The sequence below is a fragment of the Struthio camelus genome, chromosome 3, assembly GCF_040807025.1.
Source record: "Struthio camelus isolate bStrCam1 chromosome 3, bStrCam1.hap1, whole genome shotgun sequence".
Classification (NCBI taxonomy): domain Eukaryota; kingdom Metazoa; phylum Chordata; class Aves; order Struthioniformes; family Struthionidae; genus Struthio; species Struthio camelus.
In genome coordinates, this window is record NC_090944.1 from 42487427 (window position 1) to 42513353 (window position 25927).

Consider the following 25927-nt stretch of genomic DNA (forward strand, 5'->3'; position numbering starts at 1 on the left):
TATCTCTATCATCTAGAGATACAGTGCCACACCTCTTGACTGGATCTTCAGATTATAAAGTCTAGTCCAGTTTGGACTGTTCCTTCTGTGCCTCTACCGTTTTCTCCATGAACAGAGCTGCTGCTGTGTCTCCCTCTCCGTTTGTAATTACTGAGTGATTTTATTCTCCAAAATTGCAAAGAAGACTGAAAAGAATAAAGAGGCAGTGGGAATGGGGAGTAGGTAGTAATGAGTGGCTGTGGAAGGAAGGGGTCATAGTGCTGTGGTAGGCAGGAGAGGTTTAGGAGGCTTTGTGGAGCAAATAATGTGCTCCTTTACTCCAGGCCTGCTGGCTTCGTTTGGCTCTGGATGACAGCCTATACCCTGATGTCCACTAGCAGTCCGTATTTTGTGTATTTGATTGCTCTATTGCATCTCACGGTAATGACTGTCCCAGTTTTAGCCATAACTTACTAGCAATGGCTCACATTGTATATTTTGGGTTATTTGCATAAGTAATTGATAATTTGGATGCAAATTTAGAATCACAGTATAAGACAGAAAACTGCAAACTCAAGAGAACAAATATTTTTGTAGGCCTTCTTTTATGAAGAAAAATTATTTTTCCCTCCTGGGACAGGTTAAACCTTTATATTTACTTAGGCTGTGAAAACCTTACAGATGTTATATTTGGCTATGTCACAGTAAGTAACACGGACTTCCTTTTTTGAAAAATGCAGAAATAGTATATGTTTCAGATAAGAAAATAAATCTGGAAGGACATTGAAGAACAGATTTTTTTTACTTCCCTAATATTAAAGTCTTTTGAAATAGGCTCTTCAGTAGAAAAAATCCATTTACCACTGTAAAGAAAATACTTTCCTTTAAGCACTTCTTAAACAAGGATATGTGAACACAGCTGCCAGAAGAAAGACATGACATCATTTCAGTAAATCAGTCTCAAGTGGTTCCAGTTATTTCCAATTTTTCCTTTCTCTAACAGGATTGAGAACAAATGAGGACATAGGTAGAAAAGGTGAAATGAGAAAGTCTGTTTGCAGAGACCTCTGCCACATAAGCTTGAATATGGAGTTAAGACCTAAGTTTAAATTAGTTACTGGCTTAACTGCCGTTGTACTGATTTATATTGGCACGAGTTCTGGTTTACTGTGCCAGGTCACAAAGCCATATTTCTATCCTTTTAAGGGAGTGGAAGCTGCAACTGATGTGTTTGTATTTGTTGAGATATAATCAGTTAATTTGTAAGACACCAAATCTAAGGAATTCTAATTCTGAAGAAATACTAATTTTTTCAACATTTATTTTAATCCCTGATTAGGTGTAACTGCTTGGCCCTCTGCCTTGACCACACTTCCCCTGATGACACTGTGTGGCCCCTACAGTGGACCGTGCCATTCAGACAGGGAAAAGACATATATTTGGAGATCCCTGGCACACCATAGGGCATAGAGACTTGGACTACACGTTCCGTGAAGCCATACCAGGGATACAGTTTTGTATTGAGATTATTTGAAACAAAACACTGAAAACAGATTGATCACCTCCTTTTGGAAAATCGTTCTGAAGGAACATTTGCAGCTATGCCCGCTGCTGCTATTTGCAGCTTAAGAGTAAGTGACAAAAGTTCCCGGGTTTTGGTAGGGCCAATAAAATGGGAAAAATGTAAGATGCTGTCCTTTGTGCAGCCCTACGTAAGTATAAGAAAAGATTCATGAATTTGGCCTTGTAGATTTTTTTTCCCTATTTCCTCTACTGATAGCAAGAGTGTTAGCCCTCCAAAAAATGGCAGAGTGGCAAGGTTCCTTAAGAAGATCATTTAATTTCCCACTGGCATCTGTGCTAGTGCCATCTCACTACCATACTGGCTTTCATCCTTCTTTTACAGGAATATTGTGAATGCCAAGGACTCTGAGGAAAAGGAAGCAGGACAATGTGGGTTTTGTTTCCTTTGTACTCTATTTATTCAGTGCAGTAGTCATTCAGTAAATACAGTACAAGCTTCAGGAATTCTGCTGATTGAAGTGACTTTTGAGTGATGGCAAGGGATGTTCTTTCTTGAAGTGTCGTGTGATTTCTGGATTTTTTTCTTACTTTCTTCAAGATCAGTCTGGAATAGACCACTGATTTTTTTCCTGCCTCCTCCTACAATTAGGGCAGGGCTGCCATCTGGGTGTTTTCTTTAACAAATTCCTTGCAGTAGCAGAGGCCTTTGCTCTCACCTGGTCTTTCCCGTCTGTGGTATGTTGCAGTTGTGCCTGTTAGTCCTCTGTTCTGGAGAACTGACATGTGACAAGTCAGGAGGAAGTATTTTGTCTTCTGTGGTGCTCGGTGCATGTGGAGTGTTTTTTCTTGGCTCCTTTCTAAAACTGACTTCTATCACCTGGACTTGTTTTCCTGTAGTTGCTGGGATTTGTACTTGATAACTGAAGTGATGCCTTGCAAATCTTATGTGCTATAGGAGGGAGGCAACTTTTATCCTTTATCAAGAAAGGGCATTTGACTGATGTCTTGTGTAAATCAGCGTTGAAGTATTGCCCGTCATACTGATGTAAAAGAGTCCAGCAGCATTGTAACAAAGGTTCCAGGAGAGCAATGTCAAACGTCAGTTGTTGGACTGAGGTTAATTCCTCATAAATCACCGTACTATTAAATAAAACTTTCGTTCACCAAATGACGGAAAAAAAAATGTAGATTTCAGCAATTCAGCATTGGCATAAAGACAGTCTTTTGCCTACTGATCTCATTTGAGAACGTCCTTAGCCATCTCTAGATGTAACTGAGTGGAGCTCAAGCGGATTGCAGCTCAGAAGTCTGTGAGAACATGGGAGAAACTTGCATGACAAGGAAACTCACAACACCTAAGGGTTTTGGATCTGCCCAGGCTGCTTAACTCCTAACAAAATAATTATGTAGTGATATGAATGGAAATTCATAATGCCCCAGAGTCTAGTTTATGATTTTCACTGTCTGGGAATGAGACAGCCCTCTTGGCTTTGTCGAGGGAGCCAAGGAGGCTGTACCTCCCTTGCTAGCCCCCTTCATGAGGTAAATGCTTTTTGAGTTACTTAAAGAGGAAGTGTCTGTGATTTACATGTCTCCCCTCCCTGACTTCTTCTCCATCTGCATCATGGCTATATCTGGCTCAGGCCGGATGTTGGATGTCTTAGCTACATTGAAGAAACTCACTATTTCTGATATCATCCTGTCTACACTACTGCTAGCATTGCATGACCTATGTGCAAGCGTTTGCCAGAGCCCCATTTGCTGAGGGATCATGTCATTGATTTTGTGCTGAAAATAGCTCTTGGAACCAGTCACAATCTGTAGCTAGACTCTCATTCTTGTTAGCATTAGTGCTTCTGAAATGGTGCTACCTATAACTTTACATGCTTTAGCTTTATTTCCTGGATGTAAGTAAGGCTTTCCTGAGCTTTCCGATTCTAGCTCTGATGCTGTACCTCACTTTGTGTTTGGGTGTACAGTGTATGGAACGTGGACATCATAATAAGGCTTATTTAAAGTTTGAAAAGCTCTTTGAGGTTTTTTTTGTTCTTCATGGTAGTTATCGAAATAAGTGGATTCAGGAAGGTGCTGGAAAATCACTCTTCTGATCAGAAAGTTGGAAAGCGCCTGCTCCTGTGCTACGTAAGGTTGCTTTGAGAGTTATTACGTGCTGTGCAGAATGCTGGGCAGCAGCTCCATTCAGTGCTCTGCTCTTGCTCTGGGAGTGTACTAGAGCATTTGCATTAGTGTGGGTGATGATGGAAATAGAAACCCAATGGTGTGGGCTTTGATGTGAATACCGGATTTGTGTATGGGGTCTCCCAGCATACTGAAGCCTGTTCTGCTGCTATAATCATTGCTATAATTAGCTGTGCTAGGTAGATTAATGCTAGTGTAGCACTAGGTAGATTAATGCTAGTGTAGCAATACTTACCCATGTGGATATGGACCCAGATACATGTATTCAATACAGCTAAGTTCCTCTTTTGTTAATAACAAATATCAGCAATGATAAAGCTTTTTTTTTTTTTTTTTGCTGATGACTCTGTACTGTTGGCTGTGGCCATACAAAATTCAGTTTCACCACAGTCTTATTCACACACTTTATCATGCAGAGGGACAGAAACTAGAGAAGAGTTACCCTCTTGGTATACAACTGGGCAAAATTTCAGGAGGCAATTTGATCCTGTTTCTATTGTTGCCAGTTATCCTATATCCAGCCTTCTTTACCAGTGAAATATCTCAATCCCTTAAAAAAATTCTTCCTAGTTAACAATAAATCTGTTTCTCATCAATTAGGAAGAAATAGATTTCCTATAGATAAAAATATGTCTCTTTTAATAGGATTATTTGGGCACAGAGTTCTTTTTGTAGCTGTTGGGAATATATATGTCAGTAAGTCAGAAGAGGGGTTTACATTACCAAAAATTGGGTATTCTGCAAGACTCTCTAAAATTCCTCTTCTGTAGTTGGCAGTTCTCCAGTTGTCTCATGTGCCAAGCAAGCTTAGCAAAACTTGGAACTCCCTGCCATTATGCAGTAGGCCAGAATGTCCCCTGTGCTTGCTAGTGAGAAAAGTGTATATTTTACCTGAGACTTCTGGCTGGAGAACCTCAAAGGTCTGTGGGGCTGTTCACAGTCTACGACTGTGAGAGCTACTTGTCAAGTGAAGAGTACAAATACAGAAGGATTATAGGTAAAAACTGTGGCTCTAACGGTAGCATAAACATGTTATGGAAAGAACTGTGTTGCTTAGTGCCAGATTCTACCCATCCTAGCTAAGCTTCCGAAGACCAGAATGAAGTATTGAAGCGTGCTACCCACACGCCTCATTTTCAGGATGTGAGTCATTTGGTTTAACCCAGGTTATAATTTGAACAGATGAAACATGTTGGATGGGACTTTTCCTTTAACTCTCTAAAGGTAGGCAAGACCTACTGATTTCAGTTCGTGGGGATTTACTCCTGTTCTGTTCAAAGGAGGTCAGGTATTTGCTTCATCATTGAAAATGTTTATGCCCGGGATCACGAAAGAGAACATTGCTTTTTTTCAGGTACAAGGAGACCAGTCTTGACGTTTTTCCTGGAAAGAAAAGATCCATCCAAGTCAATAGCAGATTTGTCACAGTAAAAATGCCATAATAAAACCATATGTCTTCAGAGACAGGAAAAGATAACGCGATAGTCAAACTGGGTTTTTTTCTTTTTTAATCATCACAGCGGTAAAATTCAGCTGCCTGTATAAGGCAGCACTTTTGTTTAGAATGTATGTGTTTAGGGACACTGCTATAAACCCATCATTTTTAGGAAATATGCAAAGGTGTAACTGAAAGGAAATTGCAAAACAGTTCTCTTGACACACATGAAAGGTGAATCCTGCTGTCTCTGTACTACTGATATAAGTTTTGCAGTGCTAACTGGGAAATTATTTAAATGCATTTTTGTCATAAAACTATCAATTATGTTTTACTATCATTTATGTAATAAATACTCATGGACTGTAGATTTCATGAGCAGGTAGGTGCCACTTTATTCCAACTTCAGCAAAAAAAAACCCATAAAAACAAAAAAAATCAGTTGGTAACACTGAGATATTAGAGGTTATGATACTAAGAGGGGTCACCACTAAAATCAGCAAAATAAAACATTACTTATTAAAACAAAGCTATGGTGCTTGTGGCTTCAAGATGTAATGGAATCCAGGAGTTTAACAGCGCATTGGATTATGAAAATATATGCAGCCATATTATCCATAATAGTTAAAATAATAATTTATATTAACCCATATGCACTAATATGTTATTTACTTGCTCACATGATGATGTAATGCTGTGAGGACAGTTCATTCCATTGCTTGGGAGTGGTGATTCCTGTGCATGGTTTTGAATATTTAGATCTTTTTCTGAGTTTCAGACTCAATAGGAAATTGCAGGTCCAATGAGATAGAAGATTCAGTGGACTGTCAGTGCATGAGAGAGTAAAAGTTCCCTCAGTGAGGGAACAGTGTTTTAGGTGCTGTAGCTATATTTATTTTTATTAGGCTTTTTCTCAATCTGAGAGAGGTATTTAGTCTTGCATCTTGTTTATGCCGTGTTCCTGTTTGTACAGTGACGTGGTGGTTACTTTTGGAGATGTGTGATAGTTACTTTTGGAGAATCTAGTATTAGTATATGTCTTAGGAATTATGAAAGAGGGCAGTTGCCTATGATTTGTGTCTTCAAGAACTAATTTATAATGTAATAATAGAATATATTGCATTAAGAAAATGCTCAGGCCACATCATTGGTTTTTCTGACACTGGGAAAAGAACCTTCCAGTGGGAAACATGGATATCTGCTCCTAGTAAAGAAAGAAGTCGTACTACTACAGCAGTACCTGGAGTTCATACTTTGCAGCCCTGCAAAAGTTGTCACACATCTGTCATTGACCATGTAAGGAATGAAAGGGTGGAACGAATATATCTGGCTAAGAGCAGGCTGAGCACCAGCTCGCAGGGAAGAAACAGTTTTAAACTATCATAAGAGTTAATGGCTCAACATAGATCTATTGCTCACTTTGCTGGATTTATTTTGCGTTTGTCTCCATAGCAGTGGAAGCACCAGGTAGAAGGTTAGCTCTAGAGGAAATGAATAGGATTAAGGAACTTTTTTGTCTCTTTGTCTTTAATAGCAGGTAGTTTAAAGCCCTTTCATTTTTTTATTCCTTCTGGAAAGTTGCTAACTTGATAAAAATGACTGCAAAAAGTCGCCACCTACTAAATTGAAGAAAAGGTTAGTAGAAAATATCCTGAGTTTCTCTTGCGCATAAAGGAGTTGCAGAATCAACGACTTTACAGAAACAAAGGAATCCTTTGACTGTGGGGCAGCTATATTGGAGAGGTGATTCATTCTCTGGGAGAGCAGTGCCAAATCTTATCCTCCTTGTTCAGCTCCCGGCTGGGGCTCTCATAGACACCTGGACACCATTATTTAAGTGAAGCATTGCATTTCAGTTTTTCTGGGCTGTACTGCCCTGGCTGGTTCTTTTAGCAGACTTGGGGTTGTAGTGATTGTTAGAGAATTGCTGAATCTGGTGGCCCCGTGGAGATGAGGCTGCTATAGCGCCATGCTTCCAGGTCCAACAAGTAGCAAGGCTGAGCATGTGTTCTCAGGAGGCTCATAAACAAACACATGTGTACGATACACCTATGCACGCTCTTGGCCACATAGGTCAACACAGACAGAAACACTCACTACTCACACAAGTAGAGAGTGAGAGACAGTGAGACAGTGTCATCAGACATCTCTGGCTGATCAGGATGAAGGTCTGTTAATGGGAATACATCCATGTATGCAATGTGGATCCTTCCATTAGCTCAGTCTATCCAGTAACCAGCCTTGGATCCCTGGGCTCCTCAGTTGCTGGCACCTGGGCATGTGAGCCGCTGAGGCCCACAACCCCACTCTAGCTGTGGGCACAGGCCCCCTTGCACATACCATCACATGCGCAGTCACATGCGCATGTGCGTGTGTGCGCACACATGCATGAACTGTGGATCCCTCCGGTAACTGAGCTTAGACACACAATCCATCTGGTAGCTGGTACTGGATCCTTGCTCGCCCCAGTTATCTCCTGCACAGAGGTAGATGGACAGACACACGCACATGCACACATGCATGCAAAGAGGTCTCTTGGTTGACTCCCAGACCCCATGGTCTCTCTGGCACTTGGTCTGGACCCCGAGTCCCTCCAGTAGCTGACTTCTTCAGGTGCCTCATCCTGAGATGCACTTAACTGACTCCCTGGCCACTTCACCTACTCGCCAGGTAGTCTGACTTGATGTTCGCTAGCGATCACACACTGACGCATGCACCCACAATGTGCATATGCGTTCTGATCTCTCCAGTTGCGGCACCCAGACACTCAGCCCTGTAGTCCCACTCCAGTAGCTGGCACTCGGACCTCCGGGGTGCGCATGCACACAGAATAGAGAGCCCCTCATGCAGGAAAATCGTTAGAAATGGAGTTTAATAAGAAGACAGAGCAGGTTGTGGTGATCAGGTGCGGGGCATGGCCACACAGGTGTACTGACCAGCCTCTGTTTATACTCCATCAGCCCCTTTTATCCCCTCAGCCCTCTGTTTTCCTATGTTTGTTTCTTCCCACACCTCCTTGATCCCTCCCTCTTCCTGCCTTTAGTTCCTTCCCTAAACATCCCATAACAAGTCTTGTACAATCCCAAGATGCTTTTCCCTGCATCCCGTAACGAGCCCCATGCCCTGAGGCAGTGACCCCCTCAGTCTGCGAGGTGACTGGAGAGCCTCTCCCCTCGACTGATGGTGACGGTGCCCCAGGGCTGACGCTCCCCTGGGACAGCCCTGGCAGCCAGGTCGGGGCTCGTGTCTCCGCTTGTGGGTTACTGGGGCTGCCCCGCCGTTGTGCCTCTGGGCTCCTGTCACTGTTCCTCTGGGCTCCCTGGCGGGTGGAGAGGAGCGTTCGTGGGCTGGTGGCTCCCTTGTGAAGGCCTGCGAGGAGCCACGCAGGGCACTAGTTGCGTTCCCCCACCTCTGCCCTCCTTGGTGTGCGTGGATGAGCATGTAATCGCATAACCAGACAGTGACTGACAGTGGTCTTGACAGGATTTTGGAGGTGTCAGTTAAGGGAGGGAGATGTTGAATGAAATATAAATATATTGATACAACATATAAATCTACTGATACAGCAGTTGCTCTGGGCTTTTCAAATCTATCTGTTTTTCAGTTTCGTGTCCAGACTATGTCTGGCAACAGTCAGCTGGCCGACAAGCATGCGCATGGCGGCCAGACCGTCATACCAGTCACACGTGTATTGGCTGGACTGTCAGCGTGCAGTGAGCTCCACAGGAGCCACAGCAAGTGATTTTAGTTGTCAAATGGGTATGATAAGTACTATGGGAATGGAAGAGCAGAGCTGCTTTTTAAATTATCCTATTAGTATTGAAACTTTTGATAAACTTTTATGAGGTCTGTGACAGTATGGTATTTCTTCTTCTCTTTTATTTAGATTCCTTTGGGACTCTTGTTCTTCCAGTAGTAAGTATTTTTTTCCTTTGCTACTTCTCAGAAGATCCTGACTGTCTGTAACTTTCCATCGGCTCATGCTGATGACATGATATATTTTGTATGTGAAACTAGTTATTTTCACTGTCATAGATGAGGGTGTTTGCTGACCAATAAGCCAAGGAGTTTTCAGATCAAGTGCTCTGCAGTTTTTTACACACATTTACAGGAGTTAGGAGCTGACTTCCAGCATCAGCTCAAACTGCCATACAACTTGAAAACAGAACTTTGCTTTGTGTTATTTTTGACTGGCTGATACCTACATCTCTATTTTAAATGCACTACACTATGCAAGCTAATTAGAGTTGAACAAGTAGTGCAAAATAGTAATCCACATTTTAGATCAAAATAAAAATATTATTTTGATTTGTACACAACCTTCTTCAGGATTTGGAAATGCACATTTAGTAAAAATGCATAATATGCTAATCTGTGAACAGAAAGCGTAATACAGAATTATGTATTTATGGTGAATCCTGAAATTATATGATACAGGACGTTCATCCCAAGAGACCTAATTTGAAGAATTATGTGTTCCTGTCAGGGAAAAAGTTTTACCAAAGTCTTTATTTTTTAAACGACTGTAAGCCCGAGTATCTGTTAAGTCTAGCGAATTTCAATTCTGATGTCAAATAATCTGCATATCTGATGAAATCATCTGGAGATATTTGATAGGTGGATAGTTAATCACAGTGAGCAGTTCAATGTTATACAGGTTGTTGGCTTGAAACACACCCGTCCAAACTGTCAATTAGCAAACACAGGAATTTCAGTTTAAAAACAGTTAAATAGAAAATATCTTACTATAATTTGACCAGTTCTTAAAATGTCGTTATATCTCACCAGCTTTCTACAAAATTAAATTCTGTAACCACTTCTAATTATAAAATTAAATATAAAAGGAGACAGCCACTGTAATTACCAAACTGAAAACTTTATATTTTAGAAGACTTCTAACACACAATAAATAAAACTGGGAAACTAATACCAAATTCAGATCCTAATCTGCCAGCCTGCCTTACAGCTGCCCTAATCAAGCAATTGGAGACTTTTCCAGTAAATTCCTTGGGGACTCTTTTCAAGTTTACTGAATGCTCAAGGTGTGTTCTGGGGGTTACACAGGAGTGGTGGTCCATTATTTGGACCTCACAGTCTCCAGCCAGCCTGTCAATTTGTGGGGAACCGTTACAATTGGTATGACATAAGGTAGGCCCATGCATATTCCAGGGACTGAATTTATGGATTTGGCAGCTTCAGGAGCTGGGAGATTTTAAAGCATTTCTGGGCCCTTGCAGAATCTCTAAAAGTTGGGAATATATTCAGCAGTGATTCATCTCATGTAACTTCTGCTGTCGAGAAGTGAGGTGTCTAGTCAAGAGTTATTGGTGTAGGCTCCCTCCATAAACAAAAGAGAGACGAGAGAGAGGATGAGTTGTCAGCCCAGGTGAAGATGAATCACCTGGACTTCTCTAATTCTTTCTTCGGGCTGCAGAGGAAACTCAGACAACTCGTGAAAACTCACTACTGTCGTGTTCAGCAGCTGGAGTTAAGTGAGGTGAATTCTTCACTCTCTCTCACTACTATCTGAAGCTATGAAAACTGACTTTTTTTTTAAATGGGAAGGTGTTTTTTTCCATTAATGTAGCTATGGTAGACTTATGTACTGCTCAAAGCGCAATTGGCCGGTAACGCAATGTGGTTAGTGAGTTACCAGTTTCGGCTGCCCTATTTTCCAAAGGAAACAGTAGCTTCCTTGTCTGAGGTGCTCATGGCAAGTAACTGATGTGGTTAGCAGAAGTACTTGAGAGGGCCTTTTTCTCTGTTATGTTAAGAGTACCAAAATGAGGATAGTAATACTATTCACTATTAAATACCTTTTCAGGATAAATATCTTCACAATAAATTCCTAGTAGCTACTGTTAAAAAGCTGTCTTGCTCATTTTTGGGATGAGAAATACTCTTTTTAGAGGAGTTGATGGGATCGAGGTAAGTAGTTTAGTTTAGTACTGACCTTCTACAAGCGTTGTGAATCTCTGTTAGCATAGAAATGTGAACTGGAATTTGAGTTACTTTACACTTCAGCTGTCCCAATACGCTGCCATGGCAATGCAGACTTGATTGCTTCTGACATTTACATCGAGAAAGATAAAACAGGCAGTTTGGTCACTGGGTTACAGGAAGCAAAGATCCTTTGGGAGAAATGTTAAGGATATCAACAAATCAAAAATTAAAGGAGCAACCCCTGTTATCTGCCATTATTCATGATAGGAAAAAACTATGGAAAAATATGAGAGATCTGTAAATGGCAACTACAGTCTTTTAAAGAAGAAATCAAAGACAGTCCTTGCAAGTATGTTAAAATTATGCTTTAAGAACAGTATTCACAGATACGATAGTAGGAAACAAACCTTTTCCCTCCCATTTTATTTATGATTTTGACAGTCTATGATGTTTCTTGGACTTTTTGAAGGGAATTTCCCCTTCTTTTTTTAAGGGAATACAACCTGTTTCATAAATGATAATATTCCTAATTATTTTTGAGCTAATTTTTAACAGATGCTGTAACTAAGGCTGTTCCTCCTATTGAATATATTCCAGAATACTTGGCCTCCAAGTATGAGAGTGATGAAATGTGTGAATCATATATTCTTGGCAATGTGTATACAAAAACCTACAGCTGAAGAAAATGCAAAATCAGTTTCAATGTGGGGTTCTGCACCTAAAAGTTACTTATATAAATCCAGATTTTAAAGGGGACCTTTTTTTTTCTGAGTCATCATATGCCTGTTCATGGGTGAAAAAGAGAGCCTGTTTATTTTTTCTACTCTTAATTTTTTTTTCTGGCTTGTTTTTAAAAACAGAAAAACCACCAAGGGGGATGAAGTTGTTCCTGATTCCTCTCTATACACAGAAGGAAACATATTTGGTATAGACATTTGTATTTGCCTCATTTGTCATTGTAAGACATTTTTTCCCTGTTTGGGAAATTCCATTAACTCATTATATGATCTTAAGATGAATTTTAAAAGCAAAACAGAACTTCATAACAGAACTTGGGAGGATACTTTTGAAATGCTGTGCCTTGTGAGTAACCAGAAACCAGACGTATTTTTCATTACCAGTGCAAAAGGAGTGCTTAATCTCCATGTGTTATGCGGAAAAATGCAAGCCTCTGTCTGTTTTACTTGTCTTGACATTGAGCGGTTTCATTCCAGATTTACACTGTTCTAACTACAAACAGAAACATGTGACTCTTAAGCTTTTTAGCAGTGCTACTTGTTGGAACCAGCTGTGTGTTTTATTAAACCCTTTCCTTCTTCAAAGAGATATCTCTAAGCTGATGGCATTACGGAAGCCAGAATTTGGGCTGGAGTGTTCCTGGGGTTATTCACTATCTGTATGACGTTGTCTGTCAAGGTGAACTTTCCCTGTGTGCTGCAGTGTCTCTGCTTAGAGCCTGTAGATCTGCTCTGACTGGGATTCTTCTCACCTTACTTTGCAAAACGAACTATGTGCATGTGAGGTATGAGCTCTAGATTTCCTCTAGTAACTGGAGAGAGAGAGGTACCTCGTCATTCTGATCTTACGTGGTCCTGGCTAACTGACAGGAATGTCTGTCTATGTTCACGTACTGTAGTAGAGGCATCTAATGTGCGTCCTAAATAAAACATCTCAGTTAGTTAACCATATACAATGTCTACCTTTTCATTCTCTAGCATTTTGGGAAAAATAATTATTTTTCTTACGAGATGAGTTGTAATATGTCCTGTAATTATGAATCATGAAACCACTGAAATGGGACAAAATCAGTTTCTACTGAAAAGCACTGTCTGTCTCCTGAGGATATTTTCCTCTGAATTTAGTGTTTCCTCTCCAAAGGACAGGATGCTAAAGCCACTAAAAAGAAGTGCAAGGTTGCACCTGTCTCACCGCTGTCTGGCTCATCTTGAACACATCTAGCTTCTTCAGCTCTTTTCTTTCCTAGAAAATTCATTATTAGAAAATGACAAAGTCTGAAGAAAATTAGCCCCCAAAATCAAACCCAGGAAGTTTCTGAATAACTTAAGAAAGAAGAGAGGGAGCACAGTGTGTATGCGTATAGGGATGGTATATGAATACATAGCTACTTACATTATTGCAAGTAATTGTTGGGTAATTGTTGTTATACTGATAGTTGTTATATGGGTTTTATTATATGGGTAACTGGGTAATGACACTTCAGAGTCAGCCCAGTAAAGCTACAGAACTGTTTGTACAGATATAGTTGAGGAATTTGACTTCTGATGGAGTGGGTCATCATGGCAGCCTTTCCAAAATGGCACCTTAAAGGCAGAGCTAGCTGTATGCAAATACATGAAGCAAAGCACGATCTGAATACAATTTTTCTTTAAAGAAGTTCACATTCAAAATAAGTCTTACCCTCACACTGAAATCTTCTTTCTCTTTTTAAGAATTTACATACTTGGGCAATTCAGGAAGAATATGTCAGAGATCTTTAGGGCAAATGTTTTTGGAATAATAACCTCTTCAATTATGCTCTAGATGGTAACAATGGGTCACTGCTGTCTTTTTAGCTGCCTTTGAACAGTGCTTCTGGGAATTACGAATTACTGGTGGAAGGCCACGCTGAGGGCCAGCCTGTCTTCTCTAACCGTACCAGCTTGACATACTTGTCAAAGAGCATCTCTGTATTCATTCAGACTGATAAATCTACGTATAAGCCAGGACAAGATGTGATGTTTCGGATTGTCACAGTCTATCCTGATCTCAAACCTTACAAAGCATCTCTGAATATCTTTATCCGAGTAAGTATCTGGCAGGAACGTAGTTATACGTTGGAATCTGCCGTATGTTCCAGTGTTACATGCCAAATAAAGATCAGCTGAATTGCTATCTAAATCTTGCTGCTAAGGTCATTCACCTTTAACATGCAGCCTGACTTCTCTTCTAGGACCCTCAGAAGAATTTGATTCAGCAGTGGCTGCTGGAGGAGGGTGATTTGGGTGTGGTTTCCAAAAAATTTCAGTTGTCAGTGAACCCTCCACTAGGAGACTGGTCCATAGAGGTGGAAGTGAATGTGAGTATTAACATTGCCAATTTATAGAGTTTTTTTTTTCCTACTGATAGATGTTCTCTACAATAGTGAGTAAAACTGTGTTCAGTTCTCCTTTGGTGAAGCAAAAACAGAAGTTAGTACAGGCCAAGACGTTAGGATTCCTTCACCCCAAACCCAAGGAAGCTAAGCAAAGCTCACAAGGTGTTCAGTAGTATATAGTTTTATGAGAAAAAATATTTAAAAGTGAACGTATTTTATCCTGAGGTCTGGGTTTTGTTTCTAAAATGTGAATGTTATTTAAAAAGTGAGGGTTTTAAAAATTAGTATAAAAGAAATCCTACAGAATATTAGAAATAGTTTTTTTTTTTTCGTTCCTTTTTAAGTAAGACACCATTAGGTTTATTTTTGCTAAATGAGTATACAGAAATTCATTGTGCCCTGGTAGGCAGTCAGTCAGTGTCTCAAGGGGTGTGGAACCAAACTGTCATTTACAAATGTTTATCTCGTTTATTGGTGTTTCAGCAATTCACAGTGCCTGAAGTGTTACTGAGAGCAAATGAATGATGCAAAATAGGGAGGATGAATAATATAGCAGAAGTATTGCATAACAAAATTGATGTGATTTACTTTGCGTGTTGCTAGTGATACAATTGTGTTTTATCGGTCTTTTAGTCATTTAACATACACATTCATGGTATACTGTGAAATATGTTGTAAAAATAGTTGGAGTTTTAGTAGTTCAGGGCTGTGTGTGTTGCTGTAACTGCTTATCGTTTGAGAACTGCATTTCTGATGGCCGTTCAGAGGCATTTAGCAAGTACAAGCAGGACTGATTATGTCCTAATAAGAGGGAGAGATGTTGGGGCAGAAGAAAAGCTGGTTTGAACTTGAGGATCGTATGTAACACTTGCATAGTTTATGGGTTTATATAGACAAGGTAGATGGGGCTGGTGTTCAAATGAACATGAGTATTGGATTTTGCAAATATGTTCTCATGTGGGTGTGGTTTCTTTAGTACTGTCTTTGGGAAAGATGATTTGTTTCTGCCCTTGTGTCTGTGCTCAGCCGTTCCCTCCTGTCCCTGTGCTGCTATTCAACAGCTTCTCAGTCATGTTGAGGCAGCTGTAGTGAGGCCAAGATGCAAACTCCATCAGGGAAATAACCCAGGCTGAAAAGCATCTCTATTTTTTCTTTGGCTAACGCAGACCAGTTTGCTCATCGGGTTCACAGGACAGCCCCACTCACAGCTGCGCAGACACATTTCAGGGAGCAGCAAAGTGTGACTCAGAAAGGCTGTTGACAGAAGTGGGCTTCTTCAGCAGCTTTCTTGACAGAGGAAAAAATGTTTGTGAAATTTTGTGTGGATACCTTGCTAAGTCATGAATAATCCTGAAGTCAGGTGGACACTGCTCAAGGAACCGCAATAGCTGTTTTCAGGATTTGACTGTACGAGCATCATTCTCTCTTGGAAGAAAACAAACAAAAATTTGGGGGAAAATTGTAAAATTAAAAAGTATATTAGATTTCATCTAGGCTAATGAAACAGCTGTGAGAAAACAGACAAGTGAAGTGTGAATTGAAATCTCAGTGGATCATAGGAGGTGGTATTCTAAATTTTAACTGTCCAGTATGTACTATGAAAGGTTAATGAATGCCAGCGAGCTCAGAAAAGAGATGACAGGATGAGAATGTCTTTAAAGTCATGAGTAATTTGGCGAAGGTACATAGGGAACGTTTTGTTCGCTCTCTTTCCCAAGGCGAAGTCTAAAGGGTTTCAGGTGAAGCAGGTAAAGGGCATTTTCAAAACAATTAAAACAGCATGAATAAGCTCTGCAGCACATCACCAAAGGGTACTTTGAATGCTAAAAATTCAGCAGGGATCAAAAAGTGACTGGACAAATTCATAGAAATAAAATCCATTAAAAACTGTTAAATAGAAGCACTGGTTCTGGAGGCCCCTGTGTCACAGGTGGGCAGAGGCTGGGAGAATATCATGGGAGAGCACAGTACCGCTACCAGCTGGCCCTGTTTGATACAGTTTGCTAGGCATTCAGTCTTGGCTGTTGCCAAAGACTGGATATTGGCCTACGTTCATGCTAAATCTGTTGTGGTGCAGCCATTCCTAGGCTGTCGTTATTATACTTCAATTAAAGATGTCTTCCGTACTATTCGATTTTTAAAGCTTAGGGATTTGCTATAGTGCTCAGTGTGGCCTTGAATGCAGTGTTTGGGGTCCTTAATAGAGCTGCAAATGCTTCAGCAGTGTGAAGAATATCCAGGGACAAACAGCATAATGCTATCAAAGTAGAATATTTTCCTCTATTCACCATTGTTACAGCAAGCAATTTCAGGAGCCAGGTACTACAGAACATTTTTCGTACATTTAACAGGGACATCCTCTTGGGACGAGGTAAACTTGGGTAGAACAGAGCTAGGTTTCTCCTTTTTTTTTCTATTGACAAAGGGAGCAGTTAATATTTAATAAACACATCATTTAATAAATGGAAAAAAAAGGAGTAGAGGCAGGACAGGAGGCAATGGGCAAGAGGACAACAGGCAACAGGACAAGAGGCAATGGGCAGAAACTGAACCACAGGAAGTTCCATCTGAAGCTGAGAAAAAACTTCTTTCCTGTGAGGGTGACAGAGCATTGGAACAGGTTGCCCAGAGAGGTGGTGGAGTCTCCTTCGCTGGAGATATTCAAAACCCGTCTGGACGTGATCCTGGGCAATATGCTCTAGAGGTCCCTGCTTGAGCAGGGAGGTTGGACTAGGTGATCTCCAGCGGTCCCTTCCAACCTAAACGATTCTGTAATTCTGTGATTCTGTGAGTAAATTAATAGAAATCAATATAAACGAGAAAGTCTGAAGTCTTGAATATTTTTAGGAAATGTAAGGATCTCAGGGAAAACTTAATGGTTAATAAAAGCACGAGTGAGTTTTTTAATTTGCTAGTAACAAAAGAAATTCCGGTAGTGGCAGAGCCCAGAAATATGAGGAAACAGCAATTATATGGCAGAGAGAGAAACATTTAATAGGTAAGTTGGTTCTACATGTTCAGAATGTGGGTGAGATTTGAGAAGACAAGCAGAAGAGGAATATGCCCTGAACAGAAAAGAGTAAGTGAGATAACCTGGAAGCTATAGATCTGCCATCTGGCATGAATCCTGAGAAAAATAATGACAAAGATGATTTGGGATTCTACTGCTAAAGAATTAAATTCTTTAAAACTATTATGGATTTGATTAATAAGGTAGTTTCGCTGATGAAACAGATGTTTGTAAGGGATTTTGATTGTACTGAATTTTAATGAAAAATGTCAACATAAGCTATGTAAAGTCTGTCAAAGAAGATATAGATTTATTACTGGGCAATCATCACTCAAGGTACTTCTAATACAAACCGATGAAAGAATTTACAGAATCTGGGAAGAAAGCTTCGTGATGGGAGGCTGTGGAAGTTCCATCTGTTAACTAGGGATCAGATGAATCAAAAGATTACTTGATTACAGTGTGTGAATGCCATTACAGGTTTTAAAAAGCTTTTGAAACTGGTGGAGCAAGACATAATCAACCAGTTAGTAGAAACTGAGTTCAAACAAATTTACTTTAGCATATGGATTTTTTTCGTCAGTGAGACTCTTAGTGCATGGAACCAAGTACAAACGGGAGTGAGGGCTTCTCTGTTACTTGATGTTTTAGCATCAAGAGTGGTTGCCTTTCTGGAAGATGCAGCTGAATACTAGAGTAACCAACCCTGAGATAAAAGGAGATAAGGCTAACTGCCCTAATGGTCCCTTCTGTTGTTAAACTGTATGAATTGAAAATTGAAGTAGAGGAGAGAGAAGGAACAGTATATTTTATATATATGCACACACACACACACACACACACACACATATATAAATCTGTATAGGCTTTGAGCCCAGAAAAAAATGGCTGTTCTCACTGTGCACATCCTGTGGGAATAAAACAGCAACCCAAAGCCCCACACTTAGAAGCTTCTGTTGTTTTCTTTCAGATTCTTTTTCCTCCAACATGCACGTTTACTCTGCTTCAGTTTTCAAATTCTGTATTGAAATAATATAATGCAATGATCTGCAGAATTTCTCTAAGATAGCCTGCACCTACATACGGCAGAACTATCTTATGTTGGGTAAGGCTGTTATGTGCAGAGAGTACATTAAATATATTTTGAGATACCACATTATTATACTAAATCTGTCTAATGAGTTATCTCACACACTGTTCTTTTTCTGGTAGCTTGTTAAACCATTGGATTAGTGAAAAATGTAATAAACCTTGCAGAAAAAGGAAAAGAGAAACTTAGCTGATGGGAAATTCTTTTTGGTTCTGTTAATTAGAAGTGAGCTTCTGCCCTGCAATATGAGGAGTCATATTGGGTGGGATTCAGTTTGAGACTTAAGATACGTAGATGTCCATATGTAGGTTACGCTACGTGCTTAAGTTCCCACTGCAGTCAATGGAGATCTAGTCAGCAGTCAGTGAAAGCTAATGAGTAACTCGGATTGTAACTCAGAGAGGATATTCCTAGCTATTGCCTGGATATTTTTAGCTGTTCTGAACCTGCCATCAAAGAGAGCTACAAGTTTTTCTGCATCATATTTAAAGTTGCATTTAGTGCTAAGGAATATGTAGGATGCGTCTGTTTTGCAGTTCAGTGGGGACTAGTACTTTTGTAGATAACCCCATCTAACCTTAACTAGTACTGGTAGCCTTGGGTCCACAGTATCCGTAAGATCCAGCACAGCGTTTGGATCTACTCAGGGCTCTAGGAATACCTTCAGATGGCAAACTGAGCGTGATCTCCACATGACTTAGCTACCCTGAGGTCAGCACCTGAGCTTTCTAGTTTAAAGTGTCTTATGTCCAACCTTTCCACCTGAGTTTTCACTCTTGTTGTTAAAGTATCATTAGTAGGTCAGTAAATAACACTTGCCTCCCGCTCATCACAGATCAGTTCCCTAGTGGACAGAATTTGAATTCCTGGGAGTACTGCCTCTGAACCTCATTTTAAACTAGGTTCTGATTGCTTGCTGCTATTAAACATCCTGTAGTACTTTTTTCATAAGAGTCCAGGTGTTAGTACAGCTGTTCCAAGAAAACTCAAGACAGAGTCATTACAGTCTGGTTCCCAAGTCTGCACCTTATATTTTAGTTGGATAACTTATATTTCCTGCTATGGAGCCTGCTGCTGAAAGGCTTTTAGTTGCTGAGCTTTATGATTAGGCATTTTTCTTCAAAAGTTGTTCTTATAAGACATTTTGTAACCTAATTGACGGAAGCTGCTGTTTAGAAATTTATGATGAAATATCGGAGAATAGTGAAGTTTCAGCTGGAATTAGGGCTTTCTAAAATATTTTGGAATAACTGTATTATATTTTTTAAAAGCTTCAGTTCTAAAAGAACTTTCAAAATCAACTTGGATTGATTATATCCTTTACACTTCTAATTTTGAACTTTTGAGGTTTTATGTATATTTTGTTGCATCTGCGGTGATCTGTGATGTTTTGCTGCTGGGTCAACTACAGATTTCACATTTGATCAGATGAGTTTGAGGTTATGTCATTACTTAAAGTGTCACCCTCTTTCAAAAGCAGTCTGTAAATAAAATCTTTATAATTTTATGTGTATTCAGTAGTTTTTAAATGAGCACTGATAGCGTGGATCTAGCTATCAGGAACTGATAGCGTGAATACTGGTGACATTAGTAGGACTGCTTAGTTTTTGGAGACTGCTGATGGATTTGAACAGAAGTGTGGGAATTCATGCAGAATTTTATTTCAGAAGTTATTTGATACCTATGAGAATAAAACCTGAAAATCAAGTAATCGTGAAATGTTTCTGTAATTTTAGTTCTGTCTAGATAAAAATTTATTTAGTCAGCTGCAAAGCAAAAAAGGAGGAGTGTTTCTAACATTGACCGTGAGATGGCAGTACAATCACAAAAAAAAACAGCATATGCTAGCTTTTTTGCTTTTTCAGGGCAAAGTCAGTAAGAACACACCCATCCTGATGTTCTAACTGGTGACTCACGTACAGACCAAAAACAAATAAGAAAATAGACCTGACTAGTCACATTAATTTCAGAGACTTTCAATTACCAAAAGAGAAGTAAAAATTTTGGGAAAAACTGCTTTACCTTGCTTGTTATGTAATCGAAATGACTTCAAATGGAACAAGTTCATCACAGCAAAGCAAAATCTGGACCTCAGTTGTCAGTGATTCTTATATGTCAGGGTCTACAGCATCTAGGACTCAAACGCAGAAAGGCTCTGTTGTCTTCATGATCTCAGAGTATTTATATGGATCTCTTTTTGGCACTGTTTTTTTAACTGATGGATTTACTCTAGGCGGCATGCAGAGAATGTGATAGACGTTTCGTGGTTTAAGAATTAGGGATTGAGAGTAAAGTGACAGTAGCCTGGAAAGAGGAGTATGTTTAAGAAGCAGAAGAAGGCATGGAAAAGTAAAATATAATAGAAAAAAGCGGCGCTGGAAACAAGTGGAATAAGCGTGATGCTATTTTCCTGTCTCAGTCTGAAAAAGTCATCTCTCTTGGATTGTGTTTATAGCTAATCACTTAGTGTCTCAAAAAAGCCACCACTCCTGGAAACTGGTTAAAAAACCCTCAAAAGTATTTGAACAGTATTTGCCAGAGAGACAGCCCTGCTCTGAAGAAATAAAAGATAGGAAGTGGTTGCAGTGCTATTACTTGACCTATTTCAAACCAGTCTGGATGAAAAGTGTGCATTAGTGAGAAATGTGGCTTGTCAGGCAGATCGTCTGGATGACTTAGTGGAGTCTTTTCTTTTCTCTGTTCTGTGAATCCATGACTTTGCTTCTGTCACAAAAGCTGTCATTTTAGAGAGACTGGAGTCAGGAGCTCTAATCTCACTTTAATCTCTCTTTTCTACTGCTTACAGTTCTCTTAACTTTTAATTAACTTTTTTTGGCTTCTAGTGTGAAAGAAGAACTCGTTTCCATGAGAGATGCTTTTTCACCCCACCTCCTGGGCTAATGTTCTGCTCATGAGCCTAGGAGCAAGGGTGACATATATATGTAATTAGTATTGGAAGTAGGGAATATAAAGAACACGGAATATAAAGAATAATAAGATAAATTCCCCATATGTCATTTTCTTAAGAATCTGATTGTGAACTGCGTGTCAGCAGTGTAGCATTTTGCATTGTAAGGAGTATGATCTGCACTAATGTTGTGAAAACAGGGGACTATGCATGTATGTTTTCAAACCTAGGAGTATAAATTACGGTAGCTATTTTGGTGAGCAGTGAATTAATCACAAAATTGTTAGCTGGTAATTGAGGCAATTTGATTTGTACTTTGATAGAAATCTTTTCCTAGGAAAAGTATAGGCATACATGTATAAGAAGCTTCATTTTATAATCTTATTTAGCAAAGTCAGGTGAAAGAGATGATTAGTTACAATTGGCTTCCATCGTGAATCCAGGCCCAAAAGTTTCTCCCACGGGAATTCTCAGTTCATACTCTCATCCTCTCTTGCCACAGTCACTCCTATTAACATATCTTGATGGGATAAAGTCTACTGGTAAGTGAGACAACAGAATTTGTTTACCTCTTTCAGAGAAGGACTAACGTACCTTTAAAAAAATATACCAAGTTTGTATATTATTTTACATTTTTGGATGAATGCTAGTATGAAGATTTCTTAAGCAGCATCCTGAAATTCTTTTTCCTTGGATAAGACTAATTAGAAGTACTTCTATTCACATATAATAATTTAACTTTCTTTCAACCACATCATCTGTTTATTGGCACTGGGAATATGAAATGATTAGCAAGATCCAGGGTATGAGATGTATTACGCTAACAACTGTTTTAGTCTTTATTTGTTTAGCTGATACATTGTTTATCACAAAAGAATGTGTTAATGTGTCCTATATGGTTAAGTGGGGAGCAATCTGAGCTATTAGTGATTAACAAATCTTTATGGAAGAGTATTTGGTCATTGTTCTAAATACAATTGCTGTCTAAGTCAAGTAGGTCAGCTCGAATTCGGAGCTCCTGTTCCCAGCACTGCTGGTGAATCACCTCGTGCCGTTGCCCTGCTGATAGGAGCTTTTGGCATGATGTAGTAAAAGATCGTTGAAACGTCAAGGGTTATATGTCCTCAGATAAATGCCTTACATATTTGGTCAGAATTACTCTGACTTTAGTCAAGAAGAATAGTGGAGTACAAAGAATAGTAGAGAACAAAAAGCAAAAATTACGTGGGTGAGTTCTGTAACTGCTTGAGTCAACTGTAATTGCACCTAGGAACAAAGATAGCTGCTAAATTTTAAATGCTAAGAGAGTGAAAAAACTTTAAAATTAGATTGCCTTGCAGATTGTATGCAGAAGACCTCTGAGGTCTTCATTACGTATGCTTAGAATCTGCTGCATATGCGGTTCTGGATCCTAAATCCTCCCACAGTGCAAGTATATACTGCTGGCTTTCATGGGAGATACATGTATTAATAATGGTTGAGTCATGATTTAACTTTGACTGGCCTAAGATATGTTAAACTTGCTAATCTAACCACAATTTTATGTACCTTCTTATATATTTTTTCAATAGGGTCAAGTTCATTATCAAAAATTTAAAGTGATGGAATATGGTAAGTATTGCCTAAGTGCATTTAGTAGTAATCAAATGGGTAGAATTTTAAGTGTGATGAAATCATTAGTATCAGGTGCTATATTCATTGACATATTCACTTAAATAAAGATAACTAAGTGATTCTCGAGTGACTTGATATGGAACCAGGGGTTATTCCTTGGGGTTCATCATAGCTAAGCAAAACTGATCTCCCTGGTCTGCTTCTATAGCCAATGAAGAAAGAAAGGCTCCTCTAGAAAAATCAGGTGTGAGAGCCTAAAGCAGGTTAACTGAAATGCAGTTTCAGAGTTTGAAGAATCTGTCATTTCCGTTAATTTAGAGTTTAGAATGACTAGCTTCCCTTGGCTAACATACTCCCAGAAAGTCTTAACTTTCCCATCTTCTGCTTCTCTGAGGCTGACTCTCTGTCCTGGGAAAAACATCGTCATTTTATCAGTAACCCTGTTTATCTTTGATAGTTGTAATGAACTACTACTACAGCATCTGAATGTCATGCAATCTTTAAGATACTTATCTTAAGCATATGAGATACAGTTATTGTCCCTCTTTTCCCAGGATCATGCCGGCAGTGTGTTATTCCAAAATGTCTGTTTAATGTCTGATCCTGAAGCTTACTGATGGTTCGTTCTGTGAAGGCTGAATAGGCTGAAAGTTTCTTCTCCCCTTGTCAGCCTGTCTTGTGAAAGGAGAAATGGACGCTTTATGCTTCAATAGTACAAGTTTTTGTATACGGGCAGCTCTTGTGTTGCTCAGTATTTCCTTTTAACAAAAGATCTTAGCCTTAGCTGTGCACCAGGTTGGGTTAAAAGCATATCTTACCTTCTGTTCTTTAGGAAACTACCAGTCTTCACCATGTTACAGTGAGCTACTTATATTACTTACAAAAATTCAGATATTCTTTCTTATATGAATTTAATATTTTCATAATTTTTTTAGTTTTACCTAAATTTGATGTCATGATAACAACATCATTATACTACTCTTTGAGAGAGGAAGACATAACTGGTGTTGTCACTGCAAAGTAAGTAAATCATTGATATCAATGTCACCCTCAATCTTAAGATAATTATTGTATCTCAGGAAGTGTCAAAATAAAAATTTAGATTTAGAATGCTAAAAAAAGTGCCTTCTAATCTAAATTAGCTGTCTAACTTCAATTTCTAGTTATTGGGTCTTGTTATAGCATTGTTAGATAGATCTTCAGACTTTTAATTGCAATTTTTTGCTTCGGTATAGGTATTTCTAGACTATGGTCAAGTTATGTTTGCTGCTTTATTTATAAAATGTTGTGAGTGTTTTGCTTATAATGCATGTTTGCAAGCATTTTTTTTTCTTCTGGCTCTCTAGTGATGCTCTCTAATTTAGTAGGTCAAGGTTTATGGGTAGAGTAACTATATTTTATTAGACCAACTGGAAAATTATGGAAGCTTCTAGGCGTATGCTTCTTATTCCAATCTATCTACATTCTTCCTATCCTAACAGGGTTTGAGAGAGAAGTATAAGCTTTTGCCTAATGAAAACCCTGTACCTGTGAATGAGTGAAGGATTAAAAACTCTTGAGAAATTCAGAAGAGACTTTACAGTAGACTGCTATATGAATAAAATTTTATTTTTCAGCTGAACAAATACCTAGACAAAAAACTCGGTATGCATTAATCTCAAATGGAAATTGATTTTGTTTTGGGAAGATGAGAGCCAAATGAAGCAACTAGAAAAAAATAAGTTTGTGGTGATTTAATTCTGAAAAATGCATACTTTTCTAAACACTCCACTTATAAGTGAAAAGCAGAAATGATTGATTTAGAAACTAGTGAAATCATATGTTCAGACCTTCATGAAAAAGCTTCCTTTCCCCTCCGATGGGCAATTTGACCTGACATTATAAGCATTGTAGGTTGGTACAATTTTTGTAAAAGGGTACTGTTTTCCTCGTTTTTTTCTTCCTGTTCTGCCTTGCCTTTGCAGTTTAATACATGTCAGCGTGCATTTGGTTTTTATTGTTATCCAAGCTGTTTTGGTCTTCTGTAGGATACTTAGCACCTTTGCTGAGCTCTGATAAGGTTTGAAAGTCTACCTATCTGCTCCAATAAATCTAGACTTGGATGCCATTGAATTCTCTGAGATTGAATACCAGCAGTGCCAAAGTTTTACTGATATGCCATAATTTCTTATAAGGAGCGATTTCATTCCCAGTGACTGTTTTTAGGCATAATATTTCTGTACACAAAGAGTTTACATGTTCTTTAGACTGTAGAGGTCATAAAACCTTTCCCTTTCTCATTTCCGGAGTATTATTAGATTGAAGTAAGATAAGTGTAGGCATGCTACCCAATGACAACTTCATTTCAAGGTTAATGGCAGCTTATTATTGTAATTAGGTTTGCTCAGAAAGACTGCAGTTCAGAAATCTTTCTGAATCTAGGCCATTTTACAGTACTTTTCCTTAGCTTGATATTTAAGTGACTGCCAACTGGTTCCATATTGATTAAAAGTACTTACAGTTATCACATTTGAATTTATTAATACTGTTGGACTACAATGATTTTGTTTATTTTTTTCCCTTTGTCTGTGCTAACAGCTCTGAATCAGATAATTTAATGGTCTTACATATAACCTGGAAACATTTGTGTGAAATTTTTATTTTATTACCACACTGAATGGGACTTGCTAATAGCATTCTGAAAATTGAGTATTTTACAGTTTTCAGGTTTAACACAGTTACAGGTTTTGTTTGCCATGTAAGAATGCTGTGATTTGTTTTGCACTATGATTGTTAAATAATTTGAATACAAGTATCCTGGGATCTCTCATTTTGTATTAGCAGCAGTTGGGAAGCATAACACTTTCACTTCCCACATCCCATATTAACTCTGCTGCAAATTGATTATTATGCTACACTGGTGTTCTATTCAATAACTAGCTTCAAGGTGACATTTTTTCTTTTATTGTGAATATGATATCCTTAATTACAGTGAAATAACAAAATTAAATAAGTCTGATGATGTTCTTTTTCTGTATCTCTTTTCAGAAGGTGGATGCCATTCCAGAATAATTGCCAAAATAATTCTTATTCTGACACAAGAATACCGTGTTTCAGCTTAGTTAAATCTAGTTAATTGGCCTACATTACAC

The 25927-nt window shown here is 38.9% G+C and overlaps 1 protein-coding gene across 1 annotated transcript in view; it reads left to right on the top strand.

Annotated features, from left to right (window-relative positions):
* CD109 (CD109 molecule) overlaps positions 1-25927 on the top strand; it is an 89028-nt gene that overhangs the window by 11004 nt on the left and 52097 nt on the right. Inside the window, exons 3-7 of the mRNA XM_068937561.1 lie at positions 9024-9052; positions 13654-13884; positions 14031-14156; positions 22754-22793; positions 23732-23816. Of these exons, the coding sequence (XP_068793662.1) occupies positions 9024-9052; positions 13654-13884; positions 14031-14156; positions 22754-22793; positions 23732-23816 (511 nt within the window). The remainder of the gene's footprint in view (positions 1-9023; positions 9053-13653; positions 13885-14030; positions 14157-22753; positions 22794-23731; positions 23817-25927) is intronic.